Genomic DNA, 18,029 nt, shown 5'->3' with positions numbered 1-18,029 from the left:
TGCGCTAAATGAAGGAATAACATTTTAGATCTGAAGTAATTCAATGTTACGATATATTTTACATGAGAAACATTGTATACATGGTAAATTACAGTGTTCAAATTCGGGGGGGGGGAGAGCCCTATTTTACAGTGGTGGGAGGTTACTGTACACAGTACTGTACTGTACTTTGTTACTGTCATCTATACTGGTTATTTGCATAAAAACACACAATTCAAATGATGAATATTTAAATATTTGCTTTGATTAGAAAAAAATCTTGGCATCAGTAGTTTCAATGATGTACTATAAGCTGTTTAGAAGTAGTGTTAGGGAGGTCAGAATTCTCTCTCTAATATCTATTTTATATCGCTGTAAAAACGTCTCTTTCAAACTACTGGATTTATTCAAGTTTCTCGCCAAAAACTTAATTTTACGAGATTACATTTGAACACATCATGATACAGTTGTAATTTACTGTACCTTCACCCAATGGTCATTTTGCTGAGCAGAGCTTGAACGCCTCATAGTGTGATGTAATGCACCTCAGTTAACGTTGGTAGCTCCGTTATTTAGTCGAGCAGGACTGTGCTGCCCACCGGCTGCTAGCGTTTCTAACGCTCCTCTTGCTGATTTCAACACAGGTTTGTTGTTCACAGTGTAGAATTATCAGGGAAAAATAGGGTGTATCCCCTAAGGTTTAGTAGTAGCGCCGTGCTTTCTTTCTCTCCGCCGTGACTTCGGTCCCAAACAAACTGAAACATGATACAGCTTGCGTATGCGTCATTGTGCATGCGTTACAGTCAGAAAGCATCGAAGAGGAATCGATAGACACGGAGGCATGAGATACCAAGGAATCGGAAAACTACAGTTCTCTATTTCCATCACTAGCGTCTGCCAAAGTGGCGGATGGCCGGTCAATTTTACCTGCCACTGCCAACAATTTACCCGCATTTGGCTGGTGCTAATATCAGACCCTGGTTGGAGTGCAGAAAGCATAGCTTAGTGTTATCTACAACATTTGGCTGAATATTCAGATGATTTAGTCAACGAGACTTCTTCTTGAACGGGACTTGGACACGATAACAAACAGACCGGATCAAGTGAAAGGTAAGAAAAACATTTTATTTCTCTGTAGGGTCCTTTTCTTTCTCCTTCTAATAACAATCTGAGCCTGTCAGTGGCAAAAATAAGCACTTTTAGTGAACGTAATGTTACGTTGATGTTTAGCGGCTGCTGGTGGACCAATTTCAATAATTGTCGTCCCCATTAGTCACTTAGACACATAAACATGGGAAAAGAGGGTCCAGTTTAAAAAATATAGAGGTTACCTTTAAAGGTGTTCAACAATAAACAAGGCTGATCACTGCAGCCGAGTCTCTGTCTGCCTCTGATTAGTCTTTACTACTGAGGAGCCTTCAGAGCCACAGCTTGTGATTTTTCCCAAGAGGTCACTGTGATTGGTCACGCAGCTTCCCGCTCAGCTCCTGCAGCTCCGAGACCAGTTGTTCCAGAGCAGCGACACCGTCCTGCAGCTCGGCGTGGACCTGACCCGTGGCCACATCTGTGTGCATTTGCTAGAACGGAGTAATGCGGAGGAAAAAGATTACATAATTATGTAATGCATTGAAGGGGCATATTGTTAATATGAATAATATGATATCAATATGCAAGACTTGAAAAACATTTAATGACTGTATATTCAAAATTATTTTTCAAAATATAGATAAACAACATAAAAAATGTGTGGGAGGGGTAGGGGTTGGGTTACAGGTAATGTTCAGAGGTATATAAAACGTCAACAGTGAATGCCACATCATTCTGATAGCTTGGAACCTGAAGATTAATTTGAGCCACAAACCAAAGACCTAGAGCATCCAGAGGATGGATGGCTTTCCTAGCTAGATTGACAATAAGGGGGTTTCAGAGCAGTTTACACAACAAAAGTGCTCGCCATCCAATCGCCGAAAAATGCAATTCTTGCAGAAATCTCCAAATGTCAAAAGTTTTTGTCACCAAATCACAGCATGGCTTTTTCTCTGGTGTTCCTCAAGGTCTTGGTGTCTTAATGTGGGATTTTGGAGGGATTATTGATCATTTTTATTAATTCTCAAGTGGTAAAAAAAAAGAGGTTAAATTTAGCATCAAATCTGTGTAACAAATGGTATCAACTCAAAAATTGCTGCAACAACTTATGAGACATAATAGAGCAGAAACTGAAATGGGTCTATTGTGGGTCTCAGAGGGTTAAAGACACTGATGCAAGAAAACAGCAATAAAAGGTAGTGAAGTCTTGATGTCATGCTCTCTACCATCATCGGATATGAGTCATGGGAAGCGGGGAGGTGGACTGTACCTTAGCTTTGGAGCTCAGACTCTTGAGGCTGAGGCGGGTGGAGGAGAGCATCTGAAGAGCTTCTGTTGGATTACTCTTCTTCTTACAGTAACTGATGGTCACTGAGAAACAGAGAGAGAGATTCAGAGAATGGATTAAGGATTTGAACTTTCACTTTTCTGTATGTTTATACTGTACTAGTGCAGTGCCCGTTGAAGCGAGCGACGGAGAGCGAGCTGAACCCAGCATGCCGTTTGGCGGCATAACAGATGATTATCCCAGGATTTGGTGGACCAAACCAGGATAAAACGCTGAATGGATTTTCTCTGGAAAGGGAAAATAACTTTAAATTTGATTGACTGATATCATGTTATAGAGGATTTGAAACCAAGTTTTCTGAGGATTTAAGCTCTGCACCACACTATTTCCCCCTTTTTTGCCAAAGAGTCCCAGGATCTTAGCTTTTACCCTGTCAAATCTGCACCGCATTATTACACCATTTCAGTCGGTAAATACGAGGACGTAAGCATGATTTCCTATTGATCATATGGTAACACTTCATTTTACGGGTAGGCAGTAGTTAGCAAGTAACGTCGAAAATTACTACAACATTATTTAATAATTATAATCCGCTATTTCCCAATAAGCAGTAATATATAGCCGGTCATTTATTTAAAACATTTCCAGGAAAAGTATACTGAGTTAATAGATAGGCATGATTACAAACGCTTCACTTCCATGTCGGCCGGTAAATAGATAATGGGCGGCTGTAGCTCAGTGGGAAGAGTGGTCGTCCTCCAGCCGCAAAGGTGGCTGGGCTCCGCCTTAGAGAGAGGTAGAGGTGCTCAGACATCCGGAGGGAGCTCGGAGTAGAGCCGCTGCTCCTCTCCAAAAGGGAGACTCAGTCGCAGGGTATCTAAAGATTATGCGTACAGCTACCCTGGAATAAAACAATACAAGCGTTTCTGTGTGGATGGTGGTTGTGTCTATAGCTGGAGGGTGCTCTCACCTTCACCCATATTGATGGCTCTTTTGATCACCTCCTTGAAGAGACCAGGTTCTTTCTCCCAGCCCCCAGCCTGAACCTTGCAGCGATGAGCCTTAGACAACATCTGTAGAGCCTGAAAAACCACACAATAACACCACCATTGTAAGAGGCGGCTACACAGAAGTCAAATGCAGTCACGGCTTTTATTTTTTCCTTTACTTTCTGTCTTTTTGTCCTGGGGTTTTAATTATTGGTTGGTTCAGCTGACTGTGATTCAAGCAGCATGGTGAAACAACATGGTTTAAATTAATCATTGCGAGTCAAAATATTTAAAATATGAATATGATCGGCACCAACCTTTTCGTTGTCCTCTGGGATGTCGCTGTGACCGTCTCCGTACAACAGAGCGTACTGCTGCCATATCTCACTGTCGCTGCTGTGGCGGGAACTGACCCGCCCCAGGAGCTCCTTCAGTTTGGACCGCAGAGTAGCTGCCTGCCCGCCCCGGTTGTCCGTCAAGTTTTCAACAACTGCTCTGACCAGGATCTGCAAAATCTGTAATGGGGAAAAACAAACGATGCGTACGTCAGATTTGTGTTCAAAGATGAATCACAATTCGTAAAGTCTCAACATCGTTATGCGTGATGTCATGGGGTTGGGTTTGAATTCCACATGCAATCCTTACTGTTAGTTAAGAGCAGCATTGCTCAGCACCGCCAAAGAAACCAAAGAAGGAGCGGCAGGATGGAAAGCAACTGGATTTATGGGAAATGTGGTTTTACTTTTCACAAACACTTGCACTCACCATGGCATTGGCGTGCGACTGCAAATTATCATCATCGTGGTCTCCCTGGTTTATGGTAATTGTTTCAATCTACCACAGTTATCGACTAAAGATACCTTTGATTCCCTAATATTTTGCCTTTGATGAAGACTAAAACTAAATAAAAAAAGTAACCATTGAAAATGAGAACTATGAGCAATTGCATTACATTTTTCGGCACCAAATCAAAACTAAACAGCAATGCGACGGATGGTAAAACAAACAAATGAACTAATGACTTCATTATCCGTCCTACATTGGAAGAAACAGATTAATGGACTAAATACAACCAACAACATATGGGGGAATATATATTTTGTAAGCAGAGGAGGACAAAGGTGTGGATGCAAAGACCAACACAAACACATTGCGAGTGGCTCTGAAATCAGTCTATTTGATCTGACAATTCTTGTGATGAGAGTGAGATTAAATCCATAAATATAGCTATGTTTAATGTATGCTGTCCGTCACTGTGGTGGAAAGTGACATTAGGGCGAAAAATGAATGGATGCCTTATTTAAATTCCTGCTGGATCCAGTTAAAATGTGAAATTAAGTGGAAAAGTAATAAAAAAAAAGGGAAAATAACATGAAAGACAGGCCAGAATTTTCTACTTTTACTTTTAGATCACAAAAATGGAAAAGAGGAAAAACTCACAGGAGTCGGTGTATAGCGCCTGTGTGTGACTGTAAAGTTCTTGTGTATCCCATTTAACCCCCATGAGACATAAAGCTGAGCCATGTGACCCTTCAGCTCCTTTGAAATATCAGCTAGTCAAAGCACTTCTGTCACCAGCCTTCTACACATTCCATAGAGAGGAATTCATGGTGGTCCCGCTGCTCTAACTCTCCTGCTCTGGGCTCTGGGCTAATAACAACCACAGTGAAGAAAAATATAGAGTGACACCACTATATATGCAAAACACAATTGAAAGGTGAGAGATGGATGTTAGTAAAAATAGAAGGGTGAAATTGGAACAGTCATTTGAAGTAAGGAGACTGTTTTATGTTACATTTTGAGATGAGGATTTGACAGGTTTGTTTCACTGAGGAAGGCAGGGGAGAGGGGACAGTGGTATAATTAATCAAAGCTGCCCTGCACAGAGAAAAACAGGAATAAGTAGTAAAATGTTAACATTTTGAAATAAAAACACTGGAATGGCGGTGTAATTGCGCCGCAGTAAAGTTATTTTTATAAAACGGTCGCTCGCTATATCGTGACACTAGTACATGAATAAATGCTACAACTCCTCAAGACACGAGCCCAGCACGGCAGGGATTTACGTCTCCGTTACAACAGAGCTACCTGCTTGAGGGTGTGTAACCAAGGCTGTGACTAGTGGTCAAAGGAGCGGCTGTAAAACAATGATTAACACATTTCATTTCCTACATTCTTAACAATAAAAGTCCCTTGTTATTTTGTTAAAAGTCCCTTGTTATTTTGTTAAAAGTCCCTTGTTATTTTGTTATTAAAATCAGGAAATGTTGGTTTTTCATCAGCAGCAACTTAACACGACTCCTATGCAGCTGAAAAGAAAACCGTAAAATAAAGCAGATCTTTTAAAAGTACCAACAGGGAAGCAGGAGATTCAGTTAGAAGCTACAAAAGTACTGAGAGAGCTGAACACAACAACGTCTTTCTCTCTGGTCTCCTTGCACGCTTGTTTTCATATCGCCCCATGCCTTGCTGCTACTGACCTTTTCAACTTTTACATCTAGCAGCCTAATTGATGCGACTGATGGCAGCACAACCAACATGCAGGGTGAAAAGTTGCCTAAAACAAGGCAGACGAAACAGGGATACACCAAAAAGGAAGAAACTTCATGTAAAATAATCTGCAATTACTCTCAAAAATGTGAAATTGAGGTAGTTTGGGTGTTGATGATGTTTCTTTGAGTCACAGCTGTGATTTTAACCAGTCCCACTGGGCTGAAAGAAAAAACTACAGGACTAACATGAATACAGGGAAGAAGCAGAGAATTCGTATCGCTCTAGATGAGCCAAATATCGTCATTGAATCGTATCGGAACCATGGAAATTGATCCATCCATCCATCCATCCATCCATCCATCCATCCATCCATCTTCAACCGCTTATCCGGGATCGGGTCGCGGGGGCAACAGCTCCAGCAGGGGACCCCAAACTTCCCTTTCCCGGGCCACATTAACCAGCTCTGACTGGGGGATCCCGAGGCGTTCCCAGGCCAGAGTAGAGATATAATCTCTCCACCTAGTCCTGGGTCTTCCCCGTGGTCTCCTCCCAGCTGGTCGTGCCTGGAACACCTCCAAAGGGAGGCGCCCAGGGGGCATCCGTGCTAGATGCCCGAACCACCTCAACTGGCTCCTTTCGACGCAAAGGAGCAGCGACTCTACTCCGAGTCCCTCACGGATGACTGAGCTTCTTACCCTATCTCTAAGGGAGACACCAGCCACCCTCCTGAGGAAACCCATTTCGGCCGCTTGCACCCGCGACCTCGTTCTTTCGGTCATGACCCAACCCTCATGACCATAGGTGAGAGTAGGAACGAAGATTGAACGGTAGATCGACAGCTTTGTCTTCTGGCTCAGCTCTCTTTTCGTCACAACGGTGCGGTAAAGCGAATGCAATACCGCCCCCGCTGCTCCGATTCTCCGACCAATCTCACGTTCCATCGTCCCCTCACTCGCGAACAAGACCCCGAGGTACTTGAACTCCTTCACTTGGGGTAAGGACTCATTCCCTACCCGGAGTAGGCAATCCATCGGTTTCTTGCTGAGAACCATGGAAATTGATACCTATCGTATTGTTGTAAAAAACGTATCGTTATACCCCTATTAACTGGAGAATGTGACTCCTGGAATTGACATGACGCAATCAGCTAGAGAAGATGTATCACTCTGTTGGAATTGTGGGAGCTACTCAGAAACACTTGCGATTCTCTGGATATAATGTCATTGACACCTTTGGCTGTGTCTGTCAATCACGTGACCCCTGCCTTGCAGGGCGTAGGATTCACAGCTCTGTGATACAGTATATTAATTCCTTCCACTACGTACTGTCAAAGATTGAAGTATAATGTCGTCTAAGATAACATTAAGTGCAGTCCTTTACCTGGATGTCCTTGTATTTTTCTCTGAGGTCCATCAGACGATGGTAGGCCTTGATGGCTTCACCAAACTCCCCGATATCAGTGCTCACAACGATAAAGTTCTCCCAGATCTGCCATTGTTCGTAGTTACACTTCAGGGCTTCCTGCAGGGTACGAAAGGCTTTGTTTCTGCCAATGAGACAGACAGGAAGAGAAAGACCGAAACAAAAGAGTTAGCAGTGCTGCAAAAGTGCTTCTGCTGAACAGGCAGTGGAGCTAACCTGGTATTAATAGAAGCTTTCCTGCTTTTCTTCTCAATTTCGGGCCTGACAGCACATGAGTCTGGTGTAAACAAAGGCTCAGAGACATTCAGGATTCACTGGTTACCTCTGTACTCTCACAGCCTTCTCTGCTAGGAAAAAATGCACAGAACAAGAAGCCACATCTGTGTGAACAAGACCACGTCTTTCCACGGCCAGAATCTCAAAAGAACTCCGGTGAATGAAAAACGTCACCTGTGATTTGGAACCCTAGGGTTCATCTGTTTCAATTTCGCTGTGTGATCTGAAAAACATAAATGTATCTTATGGCAACACTTTTGCCATAAAATACATTTTTTGTTTTATGCTGTCAAATTGGTTTCTCGTTTAATTTATTTGCAGCATTTTTTCTTTGTTTTCTTCATGTGCTTGTTTTGTCTTCCTCCTGCACATAATTCTCTTGTCCAGTAAAATTGCTGCACATGTAGCAAAAAGGATACAAATACACTATGACCACTTTATTAGGTACATCAGGGACCTGGCCCGGATCCGAGTACACTTGTCCCCAAAGTCCAGTTTGATTGATTAGTGTGAATGCTCCGTACCGTAACTCGGGCACGGTTCGTGAATGTTTTCAGGGGCTGTCAGTATACTTCATTGGACTCCAGTCACCAGATGTGGTAGAACAAGAGATTCTCAGCATGAATGTGCCGTCGACATACTGGGAGGGGTCTGCCTGCAGGGCTCCTCTGTGGAGCCGCTTCCGGTGCATGCTCCGCTCTGAGGGCAGCTCCACCGTCAGGACAGGAAATAACGGATTTTTTTTTTTTTTTAACTTAACTTCTCGGTTGTTTTCTCTACTCTACCCTCGCGAGTGACTGCGGTAGTTGATATGCATTATCCAAAGTCTAAATGCATGAGTCTTGCTTATGTTTGCCGCCAAAACTGCTACCGCTATCATATCATATCTTATTTTTTCCTTTATTGCATCTCCATTTACTCTGGAATAGTAATAGAAATATGTTTATTTACAATGGATTCATATTCCTTAGCTTTTTAGCTTTCAAAGGAGACCAGATATATCCATACACGCCTTATGGTTGAGGAGCTATTCCTGATTCAGACTGTATGTTATTTTAGAGGTTTTGTCCTCGGGCTAGAGCTTTAGAGGCTAAGAACGTTATGACATTCATACTCATACTCACTTCTTTTGGAGGCGAATGTAGGCTGTAGACAGGTTGTTCCATGCTTCTGCATTCTGAAAAGAGAAGGGGGTACAGAAGGAAATAGAGGGAAAGAGATAGTAAGGAAGAGTTGTAAACAACAACAATAATGATAATGATCAAACATAAAGAAGAACAGCAGAGAAAATGCAATTTTCAAGTAGCCACAGAATTATTCACAGAGGCAGTCAGAGGGTGCAGGGGTGTGTGTTCAGTATATGAATGTGTTCTAGACAAGGAGTGTGACTGAAGGAACACACGTGTTACATGTAAAGTGAGAAGTTGATGGGATTGTTATTTTTTTCCTCCATGCACAAACTTGTACTTTTCCATGTTATGATATAGTTACTGAAATTTTGCGTGTGTGTAGGTACTTACATCTGGCTCTAGTCCCACACACCTCTGGAAAGCCTTGGCAGCTCCCTCATAGCCCTCCAGGGCAAAGTAGGCACAACCGAGGGAAAACCACACACCGAGCTGTCCAAACAACACACACACACACACACACACAAAACACAACACAAAACACAAATGGGGGTGAAACAATGCAAGTGAATAATATATATATATATCTATATATATATATATATAGATATATATATATATGGAGCTGCAGCATTTATTTCTGCACAAACGTCCACTGTACATTCACTAGATATTCTCAGAGCTAAACTAACTCTTCTACAGTGTGTAATGTGCGCGCATGCACGTGAGAGGTGGAGCGAGAGAGAGAACGAGCGTGGTGTGTGAGTGAAGGCAAGCAAGCAGAGGAGTAGAGGAGCAGAGTACAGCATAGACTCCGGCCCTGGAGACCAAAGCTACGGTCTCCCCTGTGTCTTCTGACCGCGGCCGGGAGGCTGGAGCAGGAAGAGTTAACACTGTTTTGCAAGACGGGCTTCACTAGATAGAACTTTTGCGGTTTTGGTGCTTCTGTGTAGTTTGTGTTGGAGTTTGAGTCTGAACAGCGTAGCCACACGCTTCAATTCATATTGAAGCAAAGCAGAATCACATTAGTTTTGCAAGTACAATTTTTTTTTTAAATGTCAGTGCTGTGCCCGTACCTGCATGGTGTTGATTTTGAGCGACTGCTCAAAGCAGTCCGCGCACTGCTGGAACTCCTTGGCGCGGAGGTGCAGCAGGGCTTTGGAGCGCATGGCTCTGGCGCTGCGTCGGTTTGACAGCTCCCACGCCCGGTCGTAGTACTGATGGTCCCTCAATATGTCTCCCAGGAGGCAGTACAGACTGGGCGTCTCCTTCTTTTCCAACTCACTGCGAACGATCTCCTCGGCCTGAGCAAAGGGACGATGAAAGGAGAGGGAAGGTCAGCGCGGAGGAGGAGATGGATAAGGAAGGAGACCGTCATTGTAAGGTGAAAGAAAACGGAAAAGAAAGAAGTAAGGGATGAAGGGAAAGATGTAAAGAATTGTGAGGCAGAATAAATAGAATAAAGTGAAAGAGGTAATGAATACTGAAAGGACATGAACAACAAAGTAATGGGAAGGAAATGAGGTGTAAAAACACAACAGAGGGGATTTGGGAACAAAGTTTGACAGAAAAACAAATTAAGGATTATGTTACGATTAAAGTGGCTGTCACATAACCTGTGGACATTTGCACTCGTTGCACCTCACCATGCCACTACATGTTTTGGTGAGGCTCACACTGTTATCACGATCACACTGCTCATTTTGTAGTTCAAAGGGGTCATTGTCGGTAAAATTAGAATTGCACAGCTGCATACGGGCCGTTTATGTGGATATACAGTATGCTCCTTGGGATCAAGCTTGTCCATGTGAAACAGTAAAAATAAAAAGAAGAAAAACTAAGAGCAATCCAACTTAAAATTCAGTAATTAGTAAAGCAGTAAAAATATTTATTTTGAATGTGCATGAAGCACAAGAAACATTTGAGTTTATCTACCAACAGATGTGTATTTGATCAGAAGTCGGTATGGTCTGTGCGTGTGTGTGTGCGTGTGTGTGTGTGTGTGTGTGTGTACCTTGCCATGTTGGCCCAGCCTCTCATAGCAGATCACTACATCCTCCCAGAGCTCGAGCTTTTCATAGATGAGCAGAGCTGAACTGGTGCAGCCGAGGTCCGTCAGCAAGCTGGCCAGCTGTTTCTGGAGAGGAGGAGAGAACAAAACAAGTCTGAGAGGCTACAACCACGCTAGCGGCTTTGCGATGTTGTCAGCATGCAAACATGCGCACAATAACAACGCTAACATGCTCATGTTTGGCAGGTATATTGTTTACCATGTTCACCATCTTAGTTAAGCTAACCAGCATTAAACACAAACTATAGCTTAGAATTGAGATATTTCACTCAAATGTCAACCTGCTGGTGGGGCTAGAGCAGCGGTCAGCAACCTGCGGCTTTTTAGCCCCCCCTCTCCAGTGGCTCCCTGTGGATTTGTAAAAATGGAAACTGTTTTTTGTTTACATTTTTCATTTTTATTTATCAGTATTGTAGGTCTATGGTACGGCGGAGTATTAGGGCCACATTGGGGAAAAAAAATGAATCTGAGATTTCGAGATAAAGTCATAATACTACGAGAATAAAGTCATAGGTTTACAAGAAAAAGTTGTAATATTATGAGAATAAAGTCAGAAGTTTAAGAGAAAAAAGTCGTAGTATTATGGGTAAAGTAATAATATTATAAGGTAGTAATTTGACGTGTTATTTTCTTTTATACTTTACTGTCATAATATTACTACTTTTTTTTCTCTCATAATATTATGACTTTATTCTCGTAATGTTACTACTTTTTTCTCGTAATATTATGACTTTATTCTGGAAATCTCAGATGTTTTTTCCCTCAATGTGGCCCTAATACTCCATAGTACATTTGCACTTTGGCCCTCACTGCATTAGACTTATATACTATATACTTAGACTATAAAATGTGTTACCTTCAACACAATGCTCAAATGTTTTGCGGCTCCAGACAGATTTTCTTTTGCCTAAAGTGGCTCTTTTGATAGTAAAGGTTGCTGAGCCCTGGGTTAGAAGAAAGGACCGCGGATCACCAAACTCAGTAGGATACATCGTTTAGGAACCATTAAAGTATATACAAAATTCCATGTCAATCCATCCAATATTTGTTGAGATATTACAATCTGGACCACAGCAGTGGACCGACCAGCCAACCAACCAACCTTGTCGTCCCTGGAGCCACATCTCTAGTGATTCAAAATGATGACAATAAAATAATGACCTATCTACGGTCATGTGTGTTTGAAAGTTGTTTTTCTTATACCACTCTAAAATGGATGTAAACCAACGGCTGCAAAACAAACCGTATGTAAAGTATAAATATGCTGTCACTCCAAAGGCGATAAAATGGAACCCCCCCCCCCCCCCCCCCCCCCCAATCATAAATAGGCCTTCAGTGCTTTGTCACATGCAGGCCATGGTTCTCCAGTGTGGAGAAAATGCATCACAGCACCTGCTGCAATCATCCGCCTGAACCCGCTTTCAAGTCCTCAGGCAGCAATAGAGACTCTTCCATTCCATCTTTATTGCTGTTATCAGTTATTACCCCCCCCCCCACCTGATCTCACCCTCCTCCTTCAATCTCTTGGAAATCTTTCTAAAACTGCTTATTCCATTTACTCTTCTTTCCATTTTATTCTGCCCCCTCTCCTGGGCTCTGTTAGAGTGTCTAGTGTTCCAGTCTTTGAAGATTTAAGATGCTTTGTGGTTCAGCAAATGTGTCACGCAATGTTATTAATGCAGTGTTCTACAGCTCCTGCGAGACATATATACACACTGCATTAATATATATATATATATATATATATATATATCCCATTTCTCGTCGTTGCTTCAGAGTCGTCACCTTCTGCACATAGTGCTGAAGGCAAGTCAGACGGACTGTAATCGACCCAGCGGTGATTGTCCAATCAAAGCTTAGAGGCTGTAACTACACTCACAGAAGGTCTGTTAAAGGTCCCATATCGTGTTCATTTTCAGGTTGATATTTGTATTTTGTGTTTCTACTAGAACATGTTTACATGCTGTAATGTTAAAAAAACACTTTATTTTCCTCGTACTGTCTGCCTGAATATACCTGTATTTACCCTCTGTCTGAAACGCTCTGTTTTAGTACATTTCAATGGAATTGCAATGGAATTGGGTTGCTAGGCAACAGTTTGGGTCCATGTTTACTTCCTTTCAGCTGATGTTATTTACATACACTGCAACAGGAAATAAACTGGGACACATTTAGAATGTTTATGTTTAAAACCGTGTAACGGTCTATATATTGTATATTTGTGACATCAGAAATGGACAGAAATCCGAAACGGCTTGTTTCAAACGCACAATTTCTGAATACGGGCTGTGTGTATTTCTCTCCGTATATTGAACGTTTTGATAGTTTACCAGTATTTATAAAGCACTTAAACCTGCTTTATAATATAAAAGAACATGAAAATCTCACTTTTTAGGATTTCTCCACATGTTGAAGCCGTGTGCAAAGAGCACACGGATATTCTGGATGTGAAGAGTTCGGAGTATAAGAAATGGATTAACAGTGTGTTTATCTTCTCTAATGTAAGCTGTTTACATTAGCATGCTAACTTACTACCAAAGTAGTGATCTAAGCATTAATTCTAAGGCATAGCTTTAGCTAACTATTATATTTTGTGGGGTCACAGGTGACATTAGAAAGGCCCCGTTCAGGAATGGAACAGCCACTGTGCGGAAGCAAAGATGCTACTAAATCACCAGTTATAGTTATTATCAATATAAATCATTAGAGTTTAATGCTAGCTACTGCAGCTAGTAAACACCTGAACAGTGTTATGCATATCTTCCTATGATACCAGGGCTAACTAGCTCTAGACAGCCCTGCAATACGAGAACAATGCTGCTATTTATTTCCACGTCTTCTACATGTGTCCTCCACTGGAGACTTTTTATCCTGTTGGACCAAAGTATTGGATCGACCAATCAACAGTCTCAACAAGCCTCCGCCCATCTTTTACTGTTATTAGTGTTGCTGAGCATATTAACGTTGTCACTACGAGAATGTTAGTATGATGATGTTATCTAGCTGGAATGTGTTTTTGAAAATAAAGAGTTTGCTACCTGGACATCCCATCTGGGGGGGGCTTGGCAGAAGTAGAAGCCCTTGAGCCGCTCGGTCACGGGACAGTTCTTGTCTTCAAAGTGGTCTACTATCGCCTGGAAGAGGAAAACAGAAGATTACATTTTGCATTTGCATCACATTTTGAATAATCTGTGTTCAGCTTTTCAACAGATTAAAATAAAAGGTAAATCATCTCCGTTATAAAACATAGATTATTATCAGAGATATTGAGACACACAGCTCGGCCCACTGTCATCCTGTGTGAAACCTTCCGCAAAAAACCTTGGGATGATTTTTGACTCTGCTTTTAAGTTTGATATAACAGATAAACTCTGGGATGAGAGGCAGCTTCTTCCAACTGCGAAGCCTAGCAGAAGTAAAACCCTTTTTTTAATCTTTCCAAGACTGTGAAAAAGTGATCCATGCTTTTATTACTACTCGCCTTGACTACTGTAACTCCCTCTACATGGGAGTCAGCCAGTCTTCACTGTCACATCTGCAGTATGTGCAGAACGCTGCCGCAAGGTTTTTAACTGGTTCTCGGAAACGTGAGCATATTTCCCCCATACTCGCCTCACTCCACTGGCTCTCTGTCACTTTTAGAGTTCAATTTAAGACTTTATTATTTGTCTATAAAGCACTTCATGGATCGGCTCCCTCCTACCTATCTGCCCTTTTAACTCCCTATATCCCACCTAGGGCACTCAGGTCTTCCGACCAGTCACTTCTGGTCGTCCCTCGGGCTCGGTGGAAGCTCAGTGGCGACCGCGCCTTCTTCAATTGCGGGCCACATCAGAACTGCTCCCTCTACGGAGTCTTTCAGAGCACAGCTCAAGGCCCACCTCTTTTCTTTGGCTTTTGAATGCACTTAAATTGTGATTACTAATTGGCCTTTTATTATGCTCGTAACAGTCTTTTACTCATGGATTTTATCTTGGTCTCTGTCTGTGGATATGTGTGATTTTGTTGTCTGCTCTGTTGACCTGTTTTTTTATTCAGCCTATGTCTGTAAAGCACTTTGGTCAGCTCATGTTGTTTTAAATGTGCTATAGAAATAAATTTGACTTGACTTGACATTAAATATAATTCAGGAAGTCCAGTTTGAGTAACAGATTTAAACATTCGAAGGCTTATCAGATACCAAAACACTGCAGAGTGGTTTATAATACTATGAGACAGTGATTTCACAACTCTGGAAAGTTAACACGGTGGCAGCTATTTTATGTTTTGTTGTAATGATTGTGAGGTAAACAGTAGAAATACGGTGTTCGTGTTACGGAGTAATCTACCAGGAATGTGCGCTTCTCGTATTTCATCAGCCGACGCAGCATCTTGTCGGACGATGCTCCGCTGCGGTCTGGTAAAAGTTCAAGGAACTGTCTCCTTACTATCAAAGACAATGTAAAGACTAAATGGATATGACAATACATTTTGGTTTGAGACATGCTGTCGGAGATTTTTCCAGTGGTATACTGAAATTTTTTTCCTTGGGGGTGGTTAAGCCACCCAGAGTAACTAAATGTGAGACAACTGAAACGCCATTAGAATAAAACAGCAACTCAAAAATCAAGTTTTCATGTTTGTTTTAACATTTTAGCTCATAAAATCTTAAAAAAAAATGTTTGTTAAAGAACATACTTGTAACTTTTAAATTTAATCTTAAATTGCTTAAAACTGAGGATGCTGAAAACAGTCACCTAATAGCAGTTTCAATACACAGACGTTGGGATTAACCATTAGGACAAGCATACAGCATTATGTTGATATATGGTGTATTTCATCTTACATGATGTGTTCTGTTGGTTTAGAGAAAAGGATGGAATGTTTTCCATTTGTTCAATAAACCTGCACATTTTATAGGAAAGCACTCCAACTACATAAAGTGCATCTAAGAAAATGACATCTAGTGCTTACAGTTCTACTTTCAGTACTCAGCCTCAAGTCTGAAAGGTCTGAGTAAAACAGAAGAGCAATCCATGGTTTATTTATTTATTTAATTCAGCAGGAGCACAGCGACCGTCGTCTTCCAGCCAGGTGTTATGTTAGGACATCTTCATCATCTTTTTCATAATCCCATCTGTATTAGGTCTTTCACAGCTATTCTTGATCAACATCCAAAATAACATTTGGAGCTGCGGTGGATTAATGGTTTTGTTTGTGCTCAGGGTTGTTTTGAAAGAGAGAACAAGATTACTCAATAACTCCCTGGCATCGTGAGCCGGGTCGAGCTCTGCAGCTCTTTTGACTAAAACATCCACACATGCAGATCAGATTACTTACTGGAATGCAAGTATTTGGGATGGATTTAAATGGTGTGTGTTAGGGAATAAAAGCAAGAAATGTGTATTAATCCAATGTAATAAATGAGCATGACTTTTGCTGACTAGATGAATAATTACATTCAAGTAGACCGATCGAAACGGTGCAAATATATGGGGTCAAAAATTGTGTGAAAAGAATTGTGAAACTGTATCTCAGTCCGTACATTTGGACTCAGATTTGTGAATCCTGTGTGTGGAGATTTATTTGCGGTTCAATGTTGTCCTCACTGAGCCTCGAGTCTCACATTATGTATGATGGACGCTCGACTTGTTTCAGTAAAATATGTGTCTCAGTGAATATGTAGCTTATAGGTTTATGTTTCGCTGAGCAGACTGAAACATAAAGTAGAACTAGCTAGCTAACGTACAACAATTAGTGGATCATGGCTGTTAATAGGTAGCTAACTGATGACGGGTGTCAGTTGGAAACCCTTCTTTGAATACTAACTACTAGGAGTGGGATTAAAAATTGAACCAAATGTATAAAATAAAATAAATATTTTTTTTTATAAAAATCTGATTTATAGTTAAAAATGGCCAACATCCTGTTGGGTTAAGAGGATGGGCCCGAGAGACGTTTCTTTAAGTCTACATATGATACATGTCCCTACCAAGTTTGGTAGATCTATGTGAAACGTACTGCGAGGGCTGCTTCGTTGAAATTTTCTAAGGGGCGCTATCGGTCCCCCTTACCACACCCAAGCACAAGAACAATATCCGTTAACACATTTTAGCACTTTTAATGAGTGTGCCAAGTATCGTTTGATTTTAAGCAACCCTAGCCCCTCAAAACCAACTTCCTGTTTAATGGCGAACAATGCTTACGGCAACGGCGTTTCATGAAAACTCAAAAGCTTCGCCGTCTGGCATGATGAAGGTCTTTCCATTTTCGTGACCAAAATTGGAGGTGGATCTGGTTAACCTCCTAAGAGTGGTACTGATTAATTTGCGAGATGCAAAACATGATATTCTCTTTTGCCAGTAGGTGGCGCTATGAATATCAGCCAAGGGCTCTTATGCAAGAGAAATTTGGAGCAGATTGGAAAATGTATGTCGAAGTTACAACAACTTCCTGTTTTTTTGGCTAAAGGCGCTTTTTTGCTGCCACGGCAACGTTGTTCCATAAAAAAAAAAAAAGAAGCTTTTAATGACTTTTTATCACGAAGGTCTTAAAATTGTAATGACCGAATTTGAAGTAATTAAAGTGCAGTGCCAGGAAATGGCAGAAATAGTCCTAAAATCGCACATTTAATTCAAAATGGCTGACTTCCTGTTGGGTTTAAGATATACCTCCAGGAGACTTTTTTGTTCATCTGGATATGATAAATATGCCTTCCAAATATCACACATGTAGGTGAAACCACAATGAGGAGCTCAATTTTAGCAAATTTGTAGGGGGGGCGCTATCGAGCCATTTTGTAATATCTGAGCACAAGACCAAGAAAAAACATTTTTTTTCACCAGTCCTGACACATTCCCAACCTTAAGCACCATAAGCCCCTCGGGCCCTAACAATAACAATCATTTAAATCTCAATAGGTCCTTGGCTCCGACTTAGTCGCTGCTCGGGCCATAATAATCATTGGAATTTCAATAGGTCTTCGGCTGCATGAAATAGTATAATAGTGTTTTCACTGCCTGAATCACGAGAGCTGCCCGTCATCTCCCTTGAACATGTGCCTGAGGCCGTTCGTTCTCCTGTCTATAGTTGGTTTATAACATATAGTTTGCATCTCAGGTTTTACTGCCATTTTGTTTGTGCCAATGCAAAACTGGCAACTGGCAAGAAGCAACACAAAATCTGATTCTAACATTCTTGTTCCATTTTGTGGGCACATGTAACATATATCCATATATATACTGTACTATATATACAGTATATATATATATATATATTAAAAAAACAGAATTATCTGTAGGGTAGGCCCTTGAAGGTCA

At 41.4% G+C, this 18,029-nt stretch overlaps 1 protein-coding gene across 1 annotated transcript in view; it reads right to left on the bottom strand.

The window, feature by feature from the left end:
- Positions 1 to 259: 259 nt before the first annotated feature.
- Positions 260 to 18,029, bottom strand: part of ttc27 (tetratricopeptide repeat domain 27) — a 35,719-nt gene continuing 17,949 nt past the window's right edge. The window contains exons 11-20 of the mRNA XM_074645655.1: positions 13,770 to 13,865; positions 10,675 to 10,797; positions 9,737 to 9,964; positions 9,054 to 9,152; positions 8,658 to 8,710; positions 7,216 to 7,381; positions 3,660 to 3,857; positions 3,324 to 3,435; positions 2,336 to 2,436; positions 260 to 1,556 (exon numbers count right to left, since the gene is read on the bottom strand). Of these exons, the coding sequence (XP_074501756.1) occupies positions 1,431 to 1,556; positions 2,336 to 2,436; positions 3,324 to 3,435; positions 3,660 to 3,857; positions 7,216 to 7,381; positions 8,658 to 8,710; positions 9,054 to 9,152; positions 9,737 to 9,964; positions 10,675 to 10,797; positions 13,770 to 13,865 (1,302 nt within the window). The 3' untranslated portion in view covers positions 260 to 1,430. The remainder of the gene's footprint in view (positions 1,557 to 2,335; positions 2,437 to 3,323; positions 3,436 to 3,659; positions 3,858 to 7,215; positions 7,382 to 8,657; positions 8,711 to 9,053; positions 9,153 to 9,736; positions 9,965 to 10,674; positions 10,798 to 13,769; positions 13,866 to 18,029) is intronic.

This window comes from Sebastes fasciatus, chromosome 9, assembly GCF_043250625.1.
Source record: "Sebastes fasciatus isolate fSebFas1 chromosome 9, fSebFas1.pri, whole genome shotgun sequence".
NCBI classification, from domain to species: domain Eukaryota; kingdom Metazoa; phylum Chordata; class Actinopteri; order Perciformes; family Sebastidae; genus Sebastes; species Sebastes fasciatus.
The sequence above is the reverse complement of the archived record's forward strand: the minus strand, read 5'-3'. Positions and strand labels throughout refer to the sequence as shown.